Source organism: Panulirus ornatus, chromosome 37, assembly GCF_036320965.1.
Source record: "Panulirus ornatus isolate Po-2019 chromosome 37, ASM3632096v1, whole genome shotgun sequence".
Taxonomy (NCBI): domain Eukaryota; kingdom Metazoa; phylum Arthropoda; class Malacostraca; order Decapoda; family Palinuridae; genus Panulirus; species Panulirus ornatus.
The window spans coordinates 15,877,928-15,900,858 of NC_092260.1; the positions used below are offsets into that span (position 1 = coordinate 15,877,928).

A 22,931-nucleotide genomic window follows, 5' to 3' on the forward strand; every position below is an offset into this window, starting at 1 on the left:
AAATTGCAACTACAGTATTTTTCATATTGATAGTCACCAAATCTTCACAAAAAATTGACTTAAATTATGCAGTCTGTGTTTCTGAGTGTTCCACTAACCTTTAAGGAATTATTATGTTTTCTGTTCAGTACCTGGATCTCATTTTCGAGATCCATAACTTTTGTGGCAAGCTGCTTTGCCTCTTCTGTTTTCTCTGCTAGCTGTCGTGTAAGTTCTTCCAACTGAAATAAAACTATTTCTGGTTATGTCTGGTCTGTGATTATGAAAAATCTTTGTACTGACTTGCCATAAAGAACTGAAATACACTTCTGTTGAATGATAAAAATACTTACAAAATAATGAAGACCAAAAATCCCATAATCTAGTGGTATGAAAAGACTTTGATTTAGTCATGGTACCATCATGACCATGCATAAATGGGTGATATTGATATCACTGATGAATGTGTAAAAGTAAAGAATAACATTTATATGTAAGTGCAGGTATTACACATACTGTGTCACAAGTACTAACAGTTAAATGTGGTTATACAGTATATCTGCTTCTAGGTTCTTTTGCCCTTAAACCTGGAAGCCAACATTCTATTTGGGTCCCAATGGAATTCTAAAGCCTAGGTTAATCAAATACATAAATGAAAATAATAAAAGGCTCCACAGCTTCTAACCCAATAATGTAACTCCTAATAATGTAAAATCATTGCCAACCCCAATGAATCATGGCAACAAAGAGTCTAACAGAATTATATATCCTAAAAAGGGACAATACACTTACAGCAGACTAAATAACTCTAAAATGATTAGCTGAACACTACTCACATCTTAGCAAGTCAAACTGGATGAAATCATCGCAGAGTTGAGCAGCAAGAGTGACAGTGAGTTAAATGAAAAACTGAGTGTGTGACAGCAGATAGGCCCTTACACTGAATGAAGTAATGGTATCACTGACAAGAGCCCTAGCACTGAATTGATGTGATGGCATCATATGCAGGAGCCGTGGCAGTAATGATGCGACAGCATCATAGGAAGTAGTTTCTGTTAAGAAGTCCCCATGATTGAGTTCTATCTAGCACCAGTGTTCAGTGGTTGTTGAATTGCAGGACAATTCTAACCCCCAGCATGACTAGTGCTCTCTCAGGAAGCTCATAGGGAATCCATTAGTGAGAAAAATGGTATGAAAGTCTTACCTGAGCACTATGAGTCTGGTTTTCTTTGGTAAGGTCTGTCTTTAATTTTGACCTCTGGATTTTGACATCATCTAATTCAGACTTGATCTCTGCATGCTCAAGCTCCATCAACTGCATCTGTGTTAAGACAAAGTAATTTAATTATGAGAATTGTGACTGAAAGCACTTATGACTCTGAAATCACCTTAACAATAAAGTACAGGATAAAAAGGCTTGAGCCTTGAACTGCCCAAGAGAGATTTGCTAAGCAAAATGCAACAAAAGAATCCATTAATCAACTGCCTTCAATTATGTATAACATTACAATAAGATGGATCTAATGTACAGGATACTTTGGAATAACTTAGTTCATTATGCAAAAATAAAGTTTTAAACAATACTACAGCATTTCTTAATCATTCAATTTGCATATGAAACTTGAATCTTCTATTAAGACTAATATTTCTATTCACATTTTCACCATCATACACAAAATGCCATCAATGGACACAGTACAAGTTTAATATATACTACAGTATCATCTGCTGTCTTCCCTTTCCAACAAGTCACTTATCTAAGGGAAAGTTTCATGGGACTGGAAGGCTGTTAGCATAACAGCTACATTCACAAAATGTAACAAGTCACTACCCAAAAAATTATTGCAGAGTTTGCTTGACATCTGTAGTTGGTACACCTACGGAAATGATCATTTGAAACAAAACTGTAAATCATTCAGAGGACCATCACTTAACAAATAAACTGCAAAAAAATGTGTCTGACAAAATTGTTTGTCTTTGACAGCCAGTGGTTTACTGTAAGTGAAAAGTCAACTTCGGCAAGGCTGTATCATCGTGTTGATGAAAGGGAGTATAGTTTCATCAAAGAACTTCTCACTCCAAAGGAGTCCAAAAATTCCCTACTGGAAGTAGTGAAGCCTAGAAGCTGCAGGAGCTTTGGGAAAAGAAGTCCTGGGGCAATTAAAAATATGAATAATACATAAAATGTAAATCTACTTGATTTCTTTTGTGATTTAATAAACACATATGATGGAAGTGCAGCAGAAAATGTCATTTATTTAAATTTCTAGAGAGCAATTGATAAAGCTCCACACGAAAAATCACAAGCAAATACTGAATGACATGATACTGATGAGGTTGTATTTCAGTATTTAGAAAGCTGGCTGCCTAGATGTAAACAAAGAGTAGTGTCTGATGATCACATGGAATATATAAGGTTATGCTTTATACAAATGTAGAAGCCAAGTAAGGATTTTTCCCTCTATGGCTCAACCATCCGTTCAAGCTACCTTGGTCATGCAGGTTATGGTGAATGTGTATGAAAAAACTTTATACTTCAATACATCAGTGTTTAGACTAATGGTTGATTGGCCATAAAAAGTAAAGAGATTAATGGCTTAAATAAATGCTGGAAGTTGTTTACAACAAGGATTGTTCTTAGGACCAGTTCTCTTTCTCATTTACATCACCCCTAGAACTCCTCTAAACAGATATTTACATGATAGATAACTTTTCTAGATGTAAATTCATACATCAAGACTTGCATCTCTATTCCAAGGACTTAAACAAAGTAGAAAGATCAATGGTTAAATGCTGGTAGTGGTTTGCAACAAGGATCATCTTTAAGACAAGTTCTCTTTCTCATATATATCAACCCCTGAACTCCTCCAAACAGATATCTACATAAGATGGACATTGTTTCTAGATGTAAATTCATTTATAAAGACCTGCACTTCTACTCCAAGGCCACCAGCTGAGCCTAGGTGGTTATCTAGGTGGTAGTACACAATTATTTTTCCTCAGAGTTGGTTATCCTCCAGCCATGTCAAAGACAGCATATTCTTGTGAGTTTTCCATGAAAGAAGTTGGGTGGGTCTTTAACAGGCTTAAATGACCTAGCAGATGATGATCCTGAATTATATGACTATGATGATCTGTTTTTGTTTCAAATATGTGGAGAGTGATTTTATGGAAACTGACTCTTCCAGCACCGATAATTGACCAAGATGAGGGAGGAGATGGTGTTTACAGCAAAAGGGAAGGGCAGCACTGCAAGAAACCACCTGACCTTGGCAATGCTACATCTGACTGGTACAGCAGGTAATCTTATTAACTTATGATTCTGATGTTATGAAAAAACTTTCACTGAATCACATTGATTATAACAAGAAAAGATTTATTACACAAGATAAAACAGGATAATCAGTCATAAATTTTTTGACACTGGTAAAATAAAAGATAAACATGCTAAGCAGTAACTTCCTTAACACTCAGGCCTTACTCCTGCAATTTTAAGCACCATGTGCCAAAACATTTTCAAAAATTCTACACATTATCACAGTGAGACAAGGTCCAACATGATCAACACTCAGACCTTACTCCTGCACTTTTTAGAAAACACCATATGCTGAAACATTTACAGAATTTCTACACATTATCATAGTGAAAATAGCAGTTGATATATGATTCTCAAGTCATTTTTTAAGTGTTTATAGAATATCTCTGAAATCATCATCACAGTGAAAATAGCAGTTGATATATGCTTCTGAAGTTATTCTTTAATTGTTTATAGATTCGAATATCTTTGTAATCATAAAGTTATTTACATGTTTCATACAACCTGAAAAGTTGAGAATCACAGGGATGGAAAGGAATCCTAACTTGGGAGTTAATAGGCTTGAGATTCTGATAATGGCCTGTGCTGTAATATATCAAAATTTTCTAATGATACCTACCTATCTGCCCTGGGAGACCCTTCCATCTTCAATGGGGCCCCCACTGTGCTCAGGAAGCTGGTTATATTTACTGCTTGGGGACCTCAGGTCATTAAGTGTAGTAATGATGTGTGCATGTTTGTGTGAATGAGTGTGGGGCACCTGAAAAACAAGTGTTCAGTCTCTTCACTGTGGTAATTTCATTGCAGAAATGAGAAGTCTACAGATATGCTGTTTCAGTGTTTGTAGTGCTGCAGGGGCAGGCAATGTCCAGAAAGTGTAACTTGTACATGTCTGGGGAGTGTACATTCAGATGGGTGTAAGATTGATGGGGTAGTCTTCTAAACTAGTTGTTTAGTGCTTGTTGGGTCATTTTAGTGTATTCACATTTTGGCAGTTGAGGTTCCTGAAGTATGAAGCAGAGGTAAGCTTTTTGTTTCTACTTGAAAGTAGGTGGTTAATCATAGTGTGGTTTACATGGATAGATTTTGAAGTGAAGTGAAGTGTTTTAGAGACCTGCAAGTGGACATGGCAGCAAATGGAGAAACGAAGCTTAGAATTGGAGTAGGGAGCACTGAGGAAAAAGTGCAAAGAAGAGGTCATTATCTGCCAAGGCAAAAATGGGTATGTATGAGGATATAGCAAACCTGATGGTGTTGTACTCATCTGAGGCATAGGCCATGGATGAGAATGTACAGGAGAGTTTCAATATGTTTGAAATGAAACACCTGAAGACAATATGTGGTGTGAGGAGGGTTGATTGAATAAGTAATGACAGAGTAAGAGCAAGGAGTGGTAGTAAGAAAAGTATGGTTGAGAGAGCTGGAGAATGTGTGATGAAGTGGTTTCAACTTAAAGAGAGAATATATGAGGAGAGGTTGACAAAAAAAAACGTGTTTCAGAAGTGGAGGAAATAAAGAGAATGTGTAAACCAAATTGAGAAAGAAAGAAAGAGATGATAAGATATTGAGTGCTATGGGCCTGGACATAAAGGAGGGTGAAAGTGTGCACGAAATAGAGTGAACTGGAGCATTGTAGTATACAAGCAGCAATGTGCTGTCAATGAACTAACCCAGGGGATATGAAGAAGCCAGAGGAACCACAGAAAGGCCTGTGCTTTTGGTGTAATACACATTACGGCTAGACAATGGATGTAGGCGAATAAGGCCCTTTCTTCATCTGTTTCTGTTGCTATCTCACTAACAGGAAACAGTGAACAAGAATGAAAACAAATAACGTAGAAAAATTTAAAAGTAAAACCAATCTTACCTTTGACTGAAGGGCTGAAAACTGACTCTGTATTTGCACGTTCTTGTCTGTTAGTTTCTGTGTGAAGGCAAGCAATTCAGCTTCCTTCTGGCGACAGGCAAGCAACTCACTCTCTAATTCATTGTTTGTTGACTGCAATTGGTCTACTTCTTGGTTGGCTGTTTCCAGCTGTTCTCTTTCTCTGATAGGTAGAAAAGCAATAATAAATTTCACTGCTGTCCTTCCTCAATGATATATACATTTTTTTATAACCTGTCTCATCTATTCTATTATGTTCATGCTCGTTATTTTTTATGAATTCATGTTTTTCTCCTGCCACTATTCACAAAACTGAATCATTCACAGAGAGCAGAGGGGGTATTTTGCTGCAGCTTTTAATGCACTGAAAATGTGCTGAATAACCAAAGAACACAGGAAATGTCCATTCCTATTCAATACCTGGCTTCTTAACTGTAAGTGTAGCTCAATACTACTTTATCAAATTCAGTACAGTAAAAAGTATTACAATCACCTTTTGAGTTGTTGTTGTAGGTGAGTTGAATTAGATAACTGGAGGCTGAGATCTGCAGCTTCTTGATGAGCAGATGTTACTTCTGAACGCAAACTGGCAAATAATTTTTCTGTTTCCTCCTGTTCAGCTTCAAAAGTTGCCACCTATAAAAATGTTTGAAGAAAATGCCACTCACATACGATATCAAGGGTAAATATTTGTAATCTTTCAGGGTTAAATACTCTACTTTAAAAAACAAAATGACAAATCTTCGGTAAATATACTTATCATTTCCGTGAAGCTATTTCAAATTTCTATCTATAACATATAAAGTATGTTTGATGGTATAACAGTCCTGATAGAGTTGTGTGGATGCAAGGCATGGGGCATACATGAAAAAGTATAGAAGAGGGTGGATGTGATGGAAATCAAATACATGAGGACAACTCGATGCGGGAGGAGGGCTGATCGATTAAGGAATGATAGGGTAAGAGATATGTGACAGTAAGATGAGGACTGTGCTGAAATGGTTTGAACGTATGGAAAGGATGCATCAAGACTGGATGACTTAGAGGGTATGTATCAGAAGCGGAGGGAAAAGGGGGAAACCAAGAGCAAAACGGAAAGATTGAGTAAAAGTTGTTTTCTGAGTGTATGAGGACTGAACATGCAGAACAAAGTTAGGAGTGCTTCAAACATAGTGAAGTGTAATGATACAGTATACAGGGGATGACATTCCATCAATAAATTGAATCAGAGCACATGAAACAGCCAGGGGAAACCATGGAAAGGTCTGTGGAGCTTGGCTGTGGACAGGTTTCAGTGCATTAAACATGACAACTAAAGAAAGGAAGAGAGTAAATGAGGTTATTCTTCATCTGCTCTTGGCATTAACTTGCTTTACAGGGTTAATGCCATACAGGAAAAGTGTTCAAATATGGGGCGGTGGCAGCAGCCGGGGGATAAGTATATATCTATTTCCATGAACAGCCTTATATGTCTGTTGTCAAAAAAATATGGCAAATTCATGAATTACCCTTGCTTTTAGAGATGTAGCTTCCTCCAGGAGTGCTGTGTGCTTAAGTTTTAATGCCTCCAATTCTGAAGAAACCTTGTTGAAAGCTGAGCCTCTGTTTTCATTCACTTGCCTTTCCATTATCAGCCGAGCCTTTTCCTCCTTTAACTGCATATCTGGATCATAAAATCATGTTCCCATTTAACAGCTTTATCAAATATCCCTTTCTAGCCAATGAGAAGCATGATTTATGCATAATACTATTGAAAATGGCCATTCTAAGACTCAAGAACTTATAGTTTGCAAGGGGGCCAGGTAAAATTTGCATAAGTAACTGAAATGTTTGGTAACTATGCACGCTAACCTCTTGTGCATGCATGTAGACCTCTTATAATTGCTATTTTGAGCTATTTGCTTAAAATAAATCAATGATGGTACCAAAAGTTTCAAACAGTAATTATAATCTATTACAAGATGCATTAATTCTACATGTAAATATGTAAAAGAATAACCATATTCTAAACAGAGTACTGCTATTCTTCAAAAAACACCAATTATATTCTAAGGCCTCAATGAACATATACATGTATCCTTTTGAACACAAAGAAGAAATATAAATTGAGACATACCTAGAATATTTGCTCTTGAGTTTTCATCATATCTGGTGGTTCGGACAATATTTTCTGCTTCCTCCTTAACAGCTCTTAGTTCCTCCTCATGCTTCATTATTTTTGTTAAAGCTCTATCCAATTTGCCTCTTGTTTCCTGTTTGAAGTAAAGAACCTTATATCCCTGACTGTTTTTTATGTGCTTTAAATAGCAAATTACTGCATTTATGTCATAAAAACATACTTAAGCTAAAAACAATTATGAATTCAATAATAATTTCAGTGGTACTCAAAACATAATTCAATCTTAAACACCATAATATATTTGAAACATGTACAAAAACTGTGTTTCAGGTTTTATGAGAAAAGTACCTGGTGCACTTCCATTTCTCCCTTGAGCTTAGTTTGCGCCCATTTTATCTTGATATCTCTACTGCTGACTTCCTCCTTCAGTGTCTCTACCTCACGATGATACCAGTTGTTTTTCTGAATCTGCAGTTCATCAAAACAAATAAAATTACATTTGAACATGTTTCGAATGCATGTGCTTGTCCACAGCAGCTTGTCCTCTAATCATGAAAATAAAAAAGTATAAACAAATAGCAATTTACCCATGAACATAATGTTATAAATTTAGGAAGTCCTCTTGGGCGGTAGTTTTTGGTCAGGCTAACTAATTACTAAACCCATAATAACTAAATAAACACATATGAGTACAGACTATTGTAATTGTAAAGAAATACTAAAGACCTAAAACTAAAGTCAAAACAAAACACAGGTAAATGCTTATATAAGTACAGTCACAGGGGGTGACTGTATTGTTGACTGGTTGGTAAGGCTATTTAATGTATGTATGACTCATGGTGAGGTGCCTGAGGATTGGCGGAATGCGTGCATAGTGCCATTGTACAAAGGCAAAGGGGATAAGAGTGAGTGCTCAAATTACAGAGGTATAAGTTTGTTGAGTATTCCTGGGAAATCATATGGGAGGGTATTGATTGAGAGGGTGAAGGCATGTACAGAGCATCAGATTGGGGAAGAGCAGTGTGGTTTCAGAAGTGGTAGAGGATGTGTGGATCAGGTGTTTGCTTTGAAGAATGTATGTGAGAAATACTTAGAAAAGCAAATGGATTTGTATGTAGCATTTATGGATCTGGAGAAGGCATATGATAGAGTTGATAGAGATGCTCTGTGGAAGGTATTAAGAATATATGGTGTGGGAGGCAAGTTGTTAGAAGCAGTGAAAAGTTTTTATTGAGGATGTAAGGCATGTGTACGTGTAGGAAGAGAGGAAAGTGATTGGTTCTCAGTGAATGTAGGTTTGCGGCAGGGGTGTGTGATGTCTCCATGGTTGTTTAATTTGTTTATGGATAGGGTTGTTAGGGAAGTAAATGCAAGAGTTTTGGAAAGAGGGGCAAGTCTGAAGTCTGTTGTGGATGAGAGAGCTTGGGAAGTGAGTCAGTTGTTGTTCGCTGATGATACAGTGCTGGTGGCTGATTCATGTGAGAAACTGCAGAAGCTGGTGACTGAGCTTGGTAAAGTGTGTGAAAGAAGAAAGTTAAGAGTAAATGTGAATAAGAGCAAGGTTATTAGGTACAGTAGGGTTGAGGGTCAAGTCAATTGGGAGGTAAGTTTGAATGAAGAAAAACTGGAGGAAGTAAAGTGTTTTAGATATCTGGGAGTGGATCTGGCAGCAGATGGAACCATGGAAGCGGAAGTGAATCACAGGGTGGGGGAGGGGGTGAAAATCCTGGGAGCCTTGAAGAATGTGTGGAAGTCGAGAACATTATCTCGGAAAGCAAAAATGGGTATGTTTGAAGGAATAGTGGTTCCAACAATGTTGTATGGTTGCGAGGCGTGGGCTATGGATAGAGTTGCACGCAGGAGGGTGGATGTGCTGGAAATGAGATGTTTGAGGACAATGTGTGGTGTGAGGTGGTTTGATCGAGTAAGTAATGTAAGGGTAAGAGAGATGTGTGGAAATAAAAAGAGCGTGGTTGAGAGAGCAGAAGAGGGTGTTTTGAAATGGTTTGGGCACAAGGAGAGAATGAGTGAGGAAAGATTGACCAAGAGGATATATGTGTCGGAGGTGGAGGGAACGAGGAGAAGTGGGAGACCAATTGGAGGTGGAAAGATGGAGTGAAAAAGATTTTGTGTGATCGGGGCCTGAACATGCAGGAGGGTGAAAGGAGGGCAAGGAATAGAGTGAATTGGATCGATGTGGTGTGCCGGGGTTGACGTGCTGTCAGTGGATTGAATCAGGGCATGTGAAGCGTCTGAGGTAAACCATGGAAAGTTGTGTGGGGCCTGGATGTGGAAAGAGAGCTGTGGTTTCGGGCATTATTGCATGACAACTAGAGACTGAGTGTGAACGAATGGGGCCTTTGTTGTCTTTTCCTAGTGCTACCTCGCACACATGAGGGGGGAAGGGGATGGTATTCCATGTGTGGTGAGGTGGCGATGGGAATGAATAAAGACAGACAGTGTGAATTGTGTGCATGGGTATATATGTATGTGTCTGTGTGTGTATATATATGTGTACATTGAGATGTATGGGTATGTATATTTGCGTGTATGGACGTGTATGTATATACATTGTGTATGAGGGTGGGTTGGGCCATTTCTTACGTCTGTTTCCTTGCGCTACCTCGCAAACGCGGGAGACAGCGACAAAGCAAAATAAATAAATAAAATAAAATATAAGTACATTGGAAGACATAGGGATTATAATGTCACAGGTGATTAAAAGCATTACTGGACTTTGCCTGCATAATGTTATGTTGTCAGTAAAAAGTCACCATCACCTAAGGTATCACCAGCATCACTGGATGAAAATGAGCACAATCTCATCAAGGAATTTCTTACTCCAAACGAATTCAGTTCCTGTTACTGATTATAGAGCAACCCATAACGTGAAGGTATGTGACAAAAGTCTCAATCATAACTAAAATAGGGGTCATCCAAAAAAATACATGAGTCTTTATAGCACTGAAGGTTTCAAGCATGATTCTTACAAGCCATGAGCACCCATACAGACAACCACAAATCCCTAATTCCTGCATATTCATGCCAATCTCTCCCTATGTTAGAACATAATCACAACTAAAACCAACTATAAACAGTTTGTCCCCTAAAATAATATGCAATCAAAAATGCCAAAACACTTCACTCCACATTGTGTTAGTAAGCTTTAAGTAATCTCTTCTAATTAAACTCAGACCTTCAGTGGCATCCTTTCAAGTTTACTGCCACTCTCATAACAACAGTAATTACTTTTGGAGGTTATCATTATCATTAAACCACAGGACATCTTATATGAAGCTCATGAAGCTTCAAGTCAGCACTGCATGCAACAGCAAGGAGCTGATGGACTCATTTTCGAGTGAGAAGGTCCTTAAGAGGACTGTTCTCCTATATATCTCATGATGATGATATAGCCTCACTGAAAGAGCCTTCTAAGAATCCTTGCAGCATAACCACTTGTAGGCAGAGTCCAGTAACACCACCTACCAAATTAAAAGAAATATATATAACATTCCATTCTCTAGAATAAATTCTACAACTAATCTGTCTGACATGCAAGGAAGGGACAGACAAAAAGTTTTGTGCATGTAATATTTATCTATCTATCTATTTCTCTGATGCCTGTTCCCTTCTGGAACTCTCTCAAGGGTGTGACTAAGGATAACAGTCTCCATAACTAATGAACTCCAGTGCTGCTTCTTAGCCTTAATGCCTCACCCTTAACAGTCCACTGGCATGTAATACAGAGCAAAAAATCTAAAAGCAAACAAGTCTACCTTGGTGTCTAAGGTCTGGCAGATGCGAGCCCTTTCAGATATAAGCATTTTATTTTTGTTCAGTAGCTGTTCCCTCTCTTTCTCCATTTCCTTCATTTTCTTCTCTACTGCTTCCTTCTGCTTCTTGGCCACAATCACCTGATAGGAAAAATAGTGATGAACAGTGAAGAGGCCAGCAGAAACAAAACTGCAAGATATACACATGCCTCTAAAGTGTGGAGAGTATATAAAAAAAAATTACAGGGCATGTAGATATAACTCCTCAATATACACATAGTGTTAAGGTAATATATCTAAAGACTGAGGACCCAAGATAGCACAGCAAAAGGTTTTTATTACTTCATCTTTTATTCAATTATAAGAGGACTCTTGATACACCATCCCATGTGCACTACTGTCTAGACCTGAGAGCTTTAAATGATTTGTCATCACATTAAAGATTATAACATGGTTAACAACAGCCAACAGATTACACAAAGAAATGACACATATGATTACTCTAATTCAAGATTAATCAAATCATCCATGTGGCTGATATTCTTAGTAGAAAAATAAGAGGCCATCATACCTACCATGCCAAAAATCATACAACAATTTAACAAAACTAACCTCTCTCTCCGAAGTTGCATATTTTATTACCATCGACTCCTTATCCTTGTTAGCTGCCTCATACTGTTTTGTCATGCGCTCAAGTCGGGTTGTCAGGTCTGAGCGAATTTTGATATTCTCTGTCATGTAATTTTCTTCTGCCTGGTGTAGTTTTTGTTCCCAGCTGCATGCATCTGCCTGTGCCTGAATGTAGAGAAGGAATAAACACTTATCAAAGATTCAATACACTACTTTTACATGGGGTTGGTAGTTAATTTTGGAGTGGTTTACATGAGAAGGGTCTATTGCTGTTACTTTTTTTTTCCTTCTGTGGTCCATTTATCAAATAAGAGATACACTGAACAAAATCTTTCCAATATTCATAGTAGTCCCGAATATTGTATGGTTGCAAGGCATGGGATCTAAATGAGAATGTAGAGAAATTGAATGTATAAGAAAGGAAATGTATAAGGACAGTCTGTGGTGTGATGGTTGATTAAGTAACACAGAATAAGAGAAAGGTGTGGTAATGAAAAGAGTATACATAAAAAAGCTCAATGCGTGCTAAAATGGTTTAGATAGAAGGAAAGAATGAGCAAGGAAAGGTTGACAAAGAGGATATATGTTTCAGAAATAAAGGGAACAAGGAGGAGGAGGAGGAGACCAAATTCGAGATGGTAGGATGGAGTGACAACAATTTAGAGTGCTCAGGGCTTTTAACATACAAGAGTGTGAAAGGTGTTCACCAGACAGAGTGAACTCGAAAAATGCAGTGTACAGAGGATGATGTGATATCAGTGGACTAAATCTGGGAATATGAAGCAGCCAGGGGAAATCATGGGGCATGGCTGAGGACAACGGGATGTGGTTTCAGTGCATTACACATGACAGCTAGAGAAAGGCTGTGAGTGAGTGAGGCTTTTCATCATCTGTTCCTGGCCCTTCCTTGCTAATGTGGGAAATGGTGAACAAATATGAAAGGTATTTGCATGCTAGTTAGCAGTATGCATCTCAACATACTCACTGTAATGGTGATGTTAATAAAAGATTTATCATTTGGTGTATATATCAAAGAGCAATCATTTACAAATATAAGCATGTAAAAAAGATTTCCATAAAAGTACATAAAAGCAACAAATCATTAGTTACTATAAATATTTACATACAACTGACTGTTGGCTAAACATGTCTCGATCACCTTGTGTGTGTGTGTGCGTGTGTGTGTGTGTGTGTGTGTGTGTGTGTGTGTGTGTGTGTGTGTGTGTGTGTGTGTGTGTGTGGGGGGGGGGGGATCTGGGGACACACAAACTTGAGCACCAAAGTGATGAATGAAAATAATATTTTGCATATTTCAAAATTATGGAGATAATTTTTTGTCTTGCATGTTGCTATAGGATCTCGTACCCTCAGTCACAACTGTTTCAAATGCAAAATGTCACTATCTGAGCCCATCAGTAAACAGTATTAAAGTAAACTATTATCTCCCATAAGAATTGATGGGTGCGGCTTATGCAATCTAAGTTATTCACTATTGCAAGTAAACTGGTAAAGCTTAAATACATGCATACTATCCAGTTTTCTAGAAATATTAAAGTAATCAGTTTGACAAATCAAATGCATCCAGTGAAGAAAGGTAACATCTGTAATAATATATGCAACTACTTACGATAACTAGACACATAGTAAGTATTTTTTCCATACATATTCGCCATTTCCCGTGTTAGCAAGGTAGCGTTAAGAACAGAGGGCTGAGCTTTAGAGGAAATATCCTCACTTGGCCCACTTCTCTGTTCCTTCTTTTGGTATATTAAAAATGGATAGGGAGAACTTCCAGCCACCTACTCCCTCCCCTTTTAGTTGCCTTCTACGACACACAGGGAATACATGGGAAGTATTCTTTCTCCCCTATCCCCAGGGATAACAGTAAGTATATATCATATAAAACATATATCTATCTAGAAGAACCATAAATTAGCAATGCTAAAAACAATATTGTATAACCAACTACAGACTGTAACGATTATGGATGTCAAGAGTGCCAGAGCATACTGTCATGTTCTGCATGTACAAACTTACTGTCATGTAATTCATTATTCAGAACACAACAATTTACCTTGAAATATCATAATCAGAAAGATTTGTAGAAATCGGCTCACAAATGTGACAATGGTTAATGCAACATGCAGCTAATATTTTTACGGTATTTTTTTAAATTAAAAAATATGCCTTCACTATCTCATGCATAGCACTATTTCATGCACAGACATCTATACCAATTAGTTTGATAATACCAAGATGCCTTTGCTGATTATCATTCCAAAACTAAAAAAAAAAAAAGAGCCATGAAAGATATGGATATCACACAGGATAAAATGTTCTCTGATGAATCTTTAATGAAAACATATAAACCCTTTTACTACTGAAGATGTCTGTCAACTGTTATGTAGGAGGGTGCTATGAATGCCAATCTACATCTACAAAATGAATTTCCCTCCAACGGCTGAATTTTATGCACAATGTAGGCCACAGATTTGCAAAGAATGCATATTTTCATAAAACTAAATCAAATACAAATTACTGACATACACTAGTACCGAAGTTTTTCATCTATCAAAATAAAGTAGTGTACCATATTTTGTGGCAAATAAGATGCACCAGCATATAAAATGCTATCTGATTTTAAAAGGAAAAAATCCTCCAGTTCACATTTGTATTCGATACTTACTGTTATCAAACAAAAAACATGATCCTAACATGATTAGACCATGCCTTTTCATAAATCTGTAACACAAAGATGGTGTTCCAGCAAAATTACTGATAATATTTGTTAATCAATGATTCTCTCTTACTGAGTAAGATCTACTGGGATTTGCCCATTTCTGTTATGTAATAATAGGTATAATTTACTCAATTTGATTTGTACACCAGTTCTCATGAACATACTCCCAATGTTCATCATGGAAAGATGTATATACCACACAAGATACACAAATGATATTCGGCTCATTTGCAATTTAAATCAGACTCCTCATGCTAGTAATATGACTTACAGATGGTGGCTGAAGGTAATCCATGACATACAAGATACTAAGTGACTATTGCTGACATTTTTCAGAAAATAAAAGTGTCATATGCCTGATAATACAGTACCTATGGCATTAATCTGATACAACTGGCAACAGGACACAAGAATAAACCAACTGAAATCTAAACCTTGCAACTTACCTGAGCTAGGGATTTCTCAAGATTTTCTATTTGTGTTGCATACACCTGTGGTGAGTTATCTGCTTGTATACGATCTACCTCATTCTCTAGCCTGTAAATAATAATGTTTCACTATTGGGCATCAACATCATGGATGAATTACCATACTGAAATTATGCTGAATAAATTCATGTTTCTGGTACAGTATTCATTTATCTTCAACTTCTTTACCATTTACATGGGATGGTTTCAGTGCACACAGCCTTTCAGTTTATTCAAACACAATCTCATATCCAGTACACTAAGATGAACTTGGGCTTCTACATTCGTACACAATGTTTCAGTTTTTCATATTTACACAGATGCTCATTTATTAGGGTCACAAGTCTTCCAATATCAGTTAGAACCCTTAAAAAAAAAGATGCTTTATTATCATTATAAGGGAAGACAAATGGTGCCAATGTACGAGTAACAAGTTCTGTTCATCTACTATGTTCCTCGTTCAGCTGAAATACAAGGATGCCGTCTTTGGCTCCTATTCACCATTAAATCACCAGCAAGAAAAGCATCAAATGTCCTTTTGGTGTATCAGCCATAAAACAAGGGTTCCACCTTAATCAATCTGTATGATCAATGATTGCGAGAGAAGATTACACAAACAACCTCTGTCTGCCCTAACAAATAAAAGGATCTCCATCATCCTCATGTATGTTCTCCAAAGTATTAATTTGTTGCTACTTTTATTCCAAACATCTATTTAACTTACTCTATTACTTGAGGGCAACACAAACTTTACTGAAAAGCTGGTAAAATCATCGATCTGCATGGTCATTTGCTCTTCTAACCTGAGTAATATCATCCTCCAAAAGGCTTCATATGTCAAAATATGTGTCATCAACCAAAACCATATTCAAAAGGTTTTCTGGGCTGTCAGAAGCATTTAAGCCAGCATTCCTGAGGTACTAGACAACTGCTCATTAAGGGTATGCACATAACAACCCATGTAAAGGATCACATACTCACATTATGTATCATTATCATGTGCCTCTTCCCTAAATACTGGGTGAAGCTAATGACACTGCTGAAAATAGTGATCCTAACATCACAGTCAGTTCCAACTTCAAGAGAGGATTACATGAAGGAAATTGTTACCAATGTATTACTAATAATGACCACTGAGCTTAAAGCACCTTATGAAAGATTAGGATGCAAGCATGCATGGTCAAAAGCACACAAGCATACAATACTAGAATCTGTGTGGGTTGGACTTGTGGTCAACACTGTACCTAACTGGTTCCAGCTGGAGCCTAAATTCAGAAGAAGCTTTTTGCTGGCAAAAAGTTTAATAGTACTTAACAGCATACGACAAGGAAATGTTCAGCAAACTATTCACTGCATATTTCAGACTAAAACTAGAATATACATCTCAAAGTTTGGTCACTGCAAAGGGTTCAGAGAATGGCAACCAGAATTAAGACAGATGAGTTACAATGCATGAGAAGAGGCTATAATTTTGCCTATCATGGAAGTCAAAAGAGTTTGGGGTAACTTGATAACTACTTTTAAGTTTCTAAACAAGCTGGATGATGTCAGCATTGAAAAGTTCCTCGAAAGATACAAAGATACAGCAACCAGAGGCGATTACAAGAAAAATAACAATTATTTTGCTACAGAAGATGTAGAGAAGCATTTTTAAAGTATCAAAGTAAAGGATAAATGGAGTAAAAAAATGTTCAAGAGATGAGGAACTCCCACTGCAACACTCCTTCCCTGAATTGTACAAACAAGAAACTACAAATTGGTACATACAGAATCACAAACACAGTCATGAGTTGATTATTATGCTTCCCTACATTACTGCAAGGGTTATAGAAAAAAAGGCTACTGTCAAGTAAATGCAACACAAAAGGCTGGAATGGAAGACTGAGCACTCTTCTTAATTAGCAAACAACACTGGATTAGACTTTGTCAAAGGTTAAGAAGGACTGAAATGCACCTCTTCATACAATGAAGGGGTATTCAATGAGATGTACATATTTTCATGCAAAGTAAGAGTGACCAAGAAAAGATATGAATATGACAACTATAGAGGAGAAATGTCAATTTTTTTTTTTGAAATGACAATTTTGGTGTGAAGATTTCCAGTAAGGGGCAAGATTGTGTTAGCAGAGATGCTCAGAAAGATGTTGAAAGCTGTTTCACAGTACAACATTCATGTATAACAAGTGGATCAAGTGTACTGCAAAAATCTGTACACATATAGCAAAGTACTGACATATGAATATCAAAAGAAAATATGCTCTTGAAGTGAATGAGCAGAATGGTAAACACACAGATTCACAGAAGCAAAAATAACTTATATATTCCCTAAATACTAACCTGCACTCAGTTTCTGAGGGATTAAAACCCATGTAAAGTATTAGCATAATTACAGATTAATGTTACAAAATTTCTCATAACATAAAAAACTCATTCAATTCCTACATAATCTTACCTTGCTTTTTCTTTCTTTAATGTGTCACACTCATCTAACAGGGATGACAACATTTTCATCAAGTTCTCTTTCGGTGCTGATGAAAAATCAACCTTGCTTATTTCAAAGCCTGAATCGGGACTACATGCACTTGCCGTTGTCGTTAAAAGGTTCTCAATTTCAGAGAGAAGGTAACTACATTTTTGGGAATCTTCAGGTACTGACTGGCAGGATAAAGTGGATATTTCTTTACAATGTGAAAGAATTGTTGGTCTACTATGTTTACATTCACTTGCTTCCATGGTAGAATTTTCAAATTTTGTTTCAATTTGTTTGAACTCACTTGCTCTTTCTTCTGTATCACCACTCTCTGAGCTATTTTCCAAAGAAAATTCTACAACACTATCGTCCCCTATAAGACTACTGGTGGAAAGTCTTTGTAGATTCTCAACCTCAGAGACTGTTCTGTTATCCCTAGACTGACTTTCTTCATTGCTGACTTTTTCTCCTACCCCTGACACTCTTAAACATATGTTTTCTGATTCACACAAGACACTTGCATGAGTACTTTCAGTACCTTCACATACTGTGGAACATAACTGAAAACGTGTCTCCACACCTGATTCACAAAAATTTTCCACCTGAGAGCTCTGAATATCACAACTTTCTACAAAATCTGATGACTGATTAGGTGTCTCCACATTTTCTTTCACTGGATTATCTAATTTCTGCACCAGCGTTTTGCTGTCTGTTGCCATATGTGTTTCACTGCTAGCTTCATTTTCCAATATCGACCCCTGAATAATGCCTGTTACTGTTCCTTCTGCAACACTGGAATCACATTCACTATCTGTCGTCCTTGTCTGTTTATCTTTTTCCCATTGCAGTTCTGACCCATCATCAGCCTTCTGTTCATCCATTTTGATTGGTTATGATGCAAATGGAGTCATATGTGTTGTGATGATTTCTGAAACCGAGAAATCATTATCATTATCACTGGTTAACATAGTTTAAATCTTAGGTCATTAATAATGCACTCATTCACAATATTATAGATATCATTTTTATTAATAATGATGCAGAAGACAGCAAGATACAAAATAAATTTATGTAACAAAATCTACCATCCCATGACCACAGAATGTAACTTTGGAGATTATGACATAAATGTAAATGCCAGGTACTGATAAACTATAATGTACATTTACAGTCTGTACTTCATCCCTGTTTCAATTAAATGGACTAACAGAATATAGGCATGAAAAAATGCCAAACATCATTATCTTGAATTAATGCCCAAGACAGAGTTGTTCAATGTTACAAAGCATTCAGGTGCCTCGAGGCTTCTACACTCACATAGCTCCCTATCCACATCCAGGCCCCACAGACCTTTCCATGGTTTACCTCAGACACTTCGCATGCCCTGGTTCAGTCCATTGACAGCATATCGACCCCGGTATACCACATAACTCCAATTCACTCTATTCCTTGCATGCCTCTCACCCTCTTGTACGTTCAAGCCTTGATCGTTCAAAATCTTTTCCACTCCATCCTTCCACATCCAGTTTGGTCTCCCACTTCTCCTTGTTCCCTCCACCTCTGACACATATATCATTTGTGTCAATCTTTCCTCACTCATTCTCTTCATATGTCCAAGCCATTTCAACACATCCTCTTCTGCTCTCTCAACCACACTTTTTATTACCACACATCTCTCTTACCCTTTCATTACTTACTCGATCAAACCACCTCACACCACATATTGTCCTCAAACATTTCATTTCCAACACATCCACCATCCTCCGTACAACCCTATCCACAGCATATGCCTCACATTCATATAACATTGTTGGAACTACTATTCCTTCAAACATACCCATTTTTGCTCTCCAATATAACATTCTCTCCTTCCACACATTCTTCATCACTCCCAAAGCCTTTGCCCCCTCCCCCACCCTGAGACTCATTTCTGCTTCCATGGTTCCATTTGCTGCCAAGTCCACTCCCAGTTATCTAAAAAACTTCATTCCCTCCAAAATTTCTCCATTCAAACTTACATCCCAATTGACTTGTCACTCAACTATACTGAACCTAATAACCTTGCTCTTCTTCACATTTACTCTCAACTTTCTCCTTTCACACACTTTTCCAAACTAGTCACCAACTTCTGCAATTTCTTCCACGAATCAGCCACCAGAGCTGTATCATCGGCAAACAGCAACTGACTCACTCCCCAAGCCCTCTCATCCCCAATGGACTGCATACTTGTCCCTATCTCCAAAACACTTGCAGTGACCTCCCTAACCACCCCATCCATAAACAAATTAAACAACCATAGGGACATCACACATCCCTGCCGCAAACTGACCTTCACTGGAAAACAGTCACTCTCCCCTCTTCCTACTTGTACATATGCCATACAGCCTTGGTAAAAACTTTTCACTGCTTCTAGTAACTTACCTCCACACCAAATACTCTTAAGATCTTCCACAAAGCATCTCTATCAACCCTATCATATCCCTTCTCCAGAATCATAAATACTACATATAAATCCATCTGTTTTTCTAAGTATTTCTCACATATATTCTTCAAAGCAAACACCTGATCCACATATCTTCTACCACTTCTGAAACCACACTGCTCTTCCCGAGTCTGGTGCTCTGTATATGCCTTCACCCTCTCAATCAATACCCTCTCATATAATTTCCCAGGAATACTCAACAAACTTATGCCTCGGTAGTTTGAATACCCACCTTTAACCCCTTTGCCTTTTGTACAAAGGCATGATGCATGCATTCCAACAATCCTAAAGCACTTCACCATGATCCTTACATACACTGAATATCCTTACCAACCAACCAACAACACAGTAACCCCCTTCCTTAAAAGACTCAACTGCAATACCATCCAAACCTGCTGCCTTGCCAGATTTCATCTTCCACAAAATTTTCATTACCTCTTTGCTCTTAATCAAACCATTCTACCTGACCCTCTCACTTCGGAAACTACCCCGACCAAAACACCCTACATCTGCCACCCCTTCACTGATGTTTCCATTTGTTCTCGTCTTACACACGTTATTCACCTCCTTCCAAAACATCTCTTTATTCTCCCTAAAGCTTAATGATACTCTCTTACCCCAGCTCTTATCTGCCCTTTATTTCAACCCTTGTACCTTCCTCTTGGCCTCCTGCTGCTTTCTTTTATACAACGCCCAGTCATTTGCACTCCTTCCCTGTATCGTCCAATCGCCTAACCCAGGTACCAAATTTATTTACCAACTCTTGGGAAGATAAATAACTGGTTTAAATACAGACCAACTGCTGCTACCAGGTTTCAAACCCATGTGGGTTTGACCCTTGACAGCCTGTGAATGCATGTCAACAACGCTAACCATTACCCATGGAGATCCATAAAAGTAAAGTATGCAATAAACTTTAAAAAAATCAACAGAACTTACAAAAACCTTACCTAACCTCCAATGTTAGGATCAATCTTAATCTTTAACATCGTAGTCAAAATAAACTTGTCACATTCATGATCAAATACTGCTAAAATGGCACAGGATGTCAAACAGAAATACAATGAGCAACCACACAATCCCAGCATCAAATGAACTTGATGTTGATATATTCTTATCATTTTAGCTACCAAATCAGGCTTCTACAGGTTCTACTTATAACTTGTATATTATCTACTTTAACATTAACTCGAATTATTCCCTGATAAAGTAACTTTTATTGTATCCTTTGAGCACTAACAGAAGGAAATCATTTAATATCTAAAGCTAATGGAAATGAACAGCTAATCTAGAAAATTATTGTTTTGTCCACTAATAGTGTGTGCTTACATTCCTCCAATTGCATGCGAATAACAAAGCAGCAAGAAAGGAAAACAATGTGTTGGTTGGCTTCAATCACAACCCTAAAAATGAAGGTAAATCTCTGTCACAAGGTAAAGTTGTGAGGTTTCTGTGCATTCTGTTTATTTCTACTATCAAATGTAGTCTTCCAAGTTCCTTAATCTTCATAATTCTCCCAATTCAAATATTTCCTATTCATTGGTTAAACAAAATGCCCCAAATCATGCTACTCTGATCTACATCACTGCTAACAGATATAAGTTCACTGTTATGCATTTCTTTCACATCCACAAGTTATTCTTATGGTGCCCCCAAACTGGAACTTTATCATACAGATAATTACTTTCTCATAATGATAAGTATAATCTACAAATCAAGTAATCTTGTCACATATAGGACTTCACAAATAGGACTATCTAACCTTGTTCAAATTCATATCAAAACCAAGATAAATCATCTATGGTCTACAAAACAACAAAGCTCCTCATTACCAAATCCATGTCATTCCATGAGCATAAAAAGACGACTAAAAATAAAGGCCGCACTTAGTTCTGTCCAACACAACACATCACAACAATAAGTGGCTGGATCAGAAGGGCCAACTTCCTCAAACCAAAATATCATTGCAAGAGCAAAGCATACAAACAGTTTAACAGGTTGGACTCTCACTTAATTCATAAAGAGATCTTCAATTTAGTACAATTATTTACTTGTAAACGAGGCTGAAGACGTAAAGTATTAATTACATCAATGACCTGATTCATCTGTTACTTTCTTGGCCATTGACAGCTAGAGATATTATTTCCAGGTTGAGTAATGAACTCAGGCTATATTTCACTTAGACTAGAAAGATTTTTTGCTTTTAAAAAGAATTTATTCCTTGTTGATTATTGAAAAAAATAAGAATTGAAATAATCTTTAATTAAATAACGAGAATATTATAGAATACTATATATATTCACAGAAAATTACTTTTGTGTAATACGGTTATAAGTATAATGTAATGCACAGTACAAGTTTTATTAAGAAAATTGCAAAAAGTTAAATGGTTTAGCATTAATCTTTCCTGCAAATGATAATGCTGCAAAACTTCATAATTAACGTTAAAACATGAAAGTTAAAAACTACTCAAGTCAAGAAATATCCCAGTGCCACGAAGAGCACGATTCAGTATCTAAGTACCATTATCAACAACTTTAACTCTTCTTACAAAAAAAAATTATTACGATCTCGCACGAGAAAAAAATAGTCGGGCTTAAACTTCGTTATAAAACCATTTATAAGAGACCTCTTTGAAATTACGTTAGTGGTTACAGTATAGAGCAACTGTCTCTTACATCTGTGGTGTTCATCTCCCTCAAAATAAAGACCTAGAGGTACTCTATTATAATTTCTCAAAGCTAGCGCGAGGAATTACAATAAGAAGTAAAACCAACAAGGTCCGATCAGTAAAACAAATCCATATATTCTTTAATTACAACAGAAAATAGGTTCAAAATATTGAGTGTTAAATGAATCTAGGCCATCAGGCGGTCAATGCTTGATGACTGATATTGTGTACTGATATCGTGTAACTTTAATATGTGAAATCCTCATGAATATCCTACGAAATACACTTTCTTGTAAACGATTTGGCAATGATGTCTGCTTTGGGTACCTCTGTCTAGCTTGGCACATACGGGGCTGACTCGCTCTTGACTCGAGGGGCGATCATCTAACTGATTTCAAT

The 22,931-nt window shown here is 37.1% G+C and overlaps 1 protein-coding gene across 6 annotated transcripts in view; it reads right to left on the bottom strand.

Annotated features, from left to right (window-relative positions):
• Positions 1–22,002, bottom strand: part of LOC139760534 (coiled-coil domain-containing protein 186-like) — a 44,035-nt gene extending 22,033 nt beyond the window's left edge. For 4 of the 6 annotated variants that reach the window (XM_071683845.1, XM_071683843.1, XM_071683841.1 and 1 more), the window contains exons 1-12: positions 21,872–22,002; positions 17,362–18,307; positions 14,889–14,979; positions 11,685–11,867; positions 11,076–11,213; positions 7,648–7,767; positions 7,297–7,432; positions 6,689–6,843; positions 5,674–5,816; positions 5,163–5,343; positions 1,184–1,300; positions 99–221 (exon numbers count right to left, since the gene is read on the bottom strand). In XM_071683845.1, the coding sequence (XP_071539946.1) occupies positions 99–221; positions 1,184–1,300; positions 5,163–5,343; positions 5,674–5,816; positions 6,689–6,843; positions 7,297–7,432; positions 7,648–7,767; positions 11,076–11,213; positions 11,685–11,867; positions 14,889–14,979; positions 17,362–18,260 (2,286 nt within the window). In that variant the 5' untranslated portion in view covers positions 18,261–18,307; positions 21,872–22,002. Of the gene's footprint in view, positions 1–98; positions 222–1,183; positions 1,301–5,162; positions 5,344–5,673; positions 5,817–6,688; positions 6,844–7,296; positions 7,433–7,647; positions 7,768–11,075; positions 11,214–11,684; positions 11,868–14,888; positions 14,980–17,361; positions 18,308–21,693; positions 21,814–21,871 lie in introns of those variants that run through there. The other 2 variants (XM_071683842.1, XM_071683844.1) reach the window with 2 other exon arrangements.
• Between the last annotated feature and the right edge of the window lie 929 nt (positions 22,003–22,931).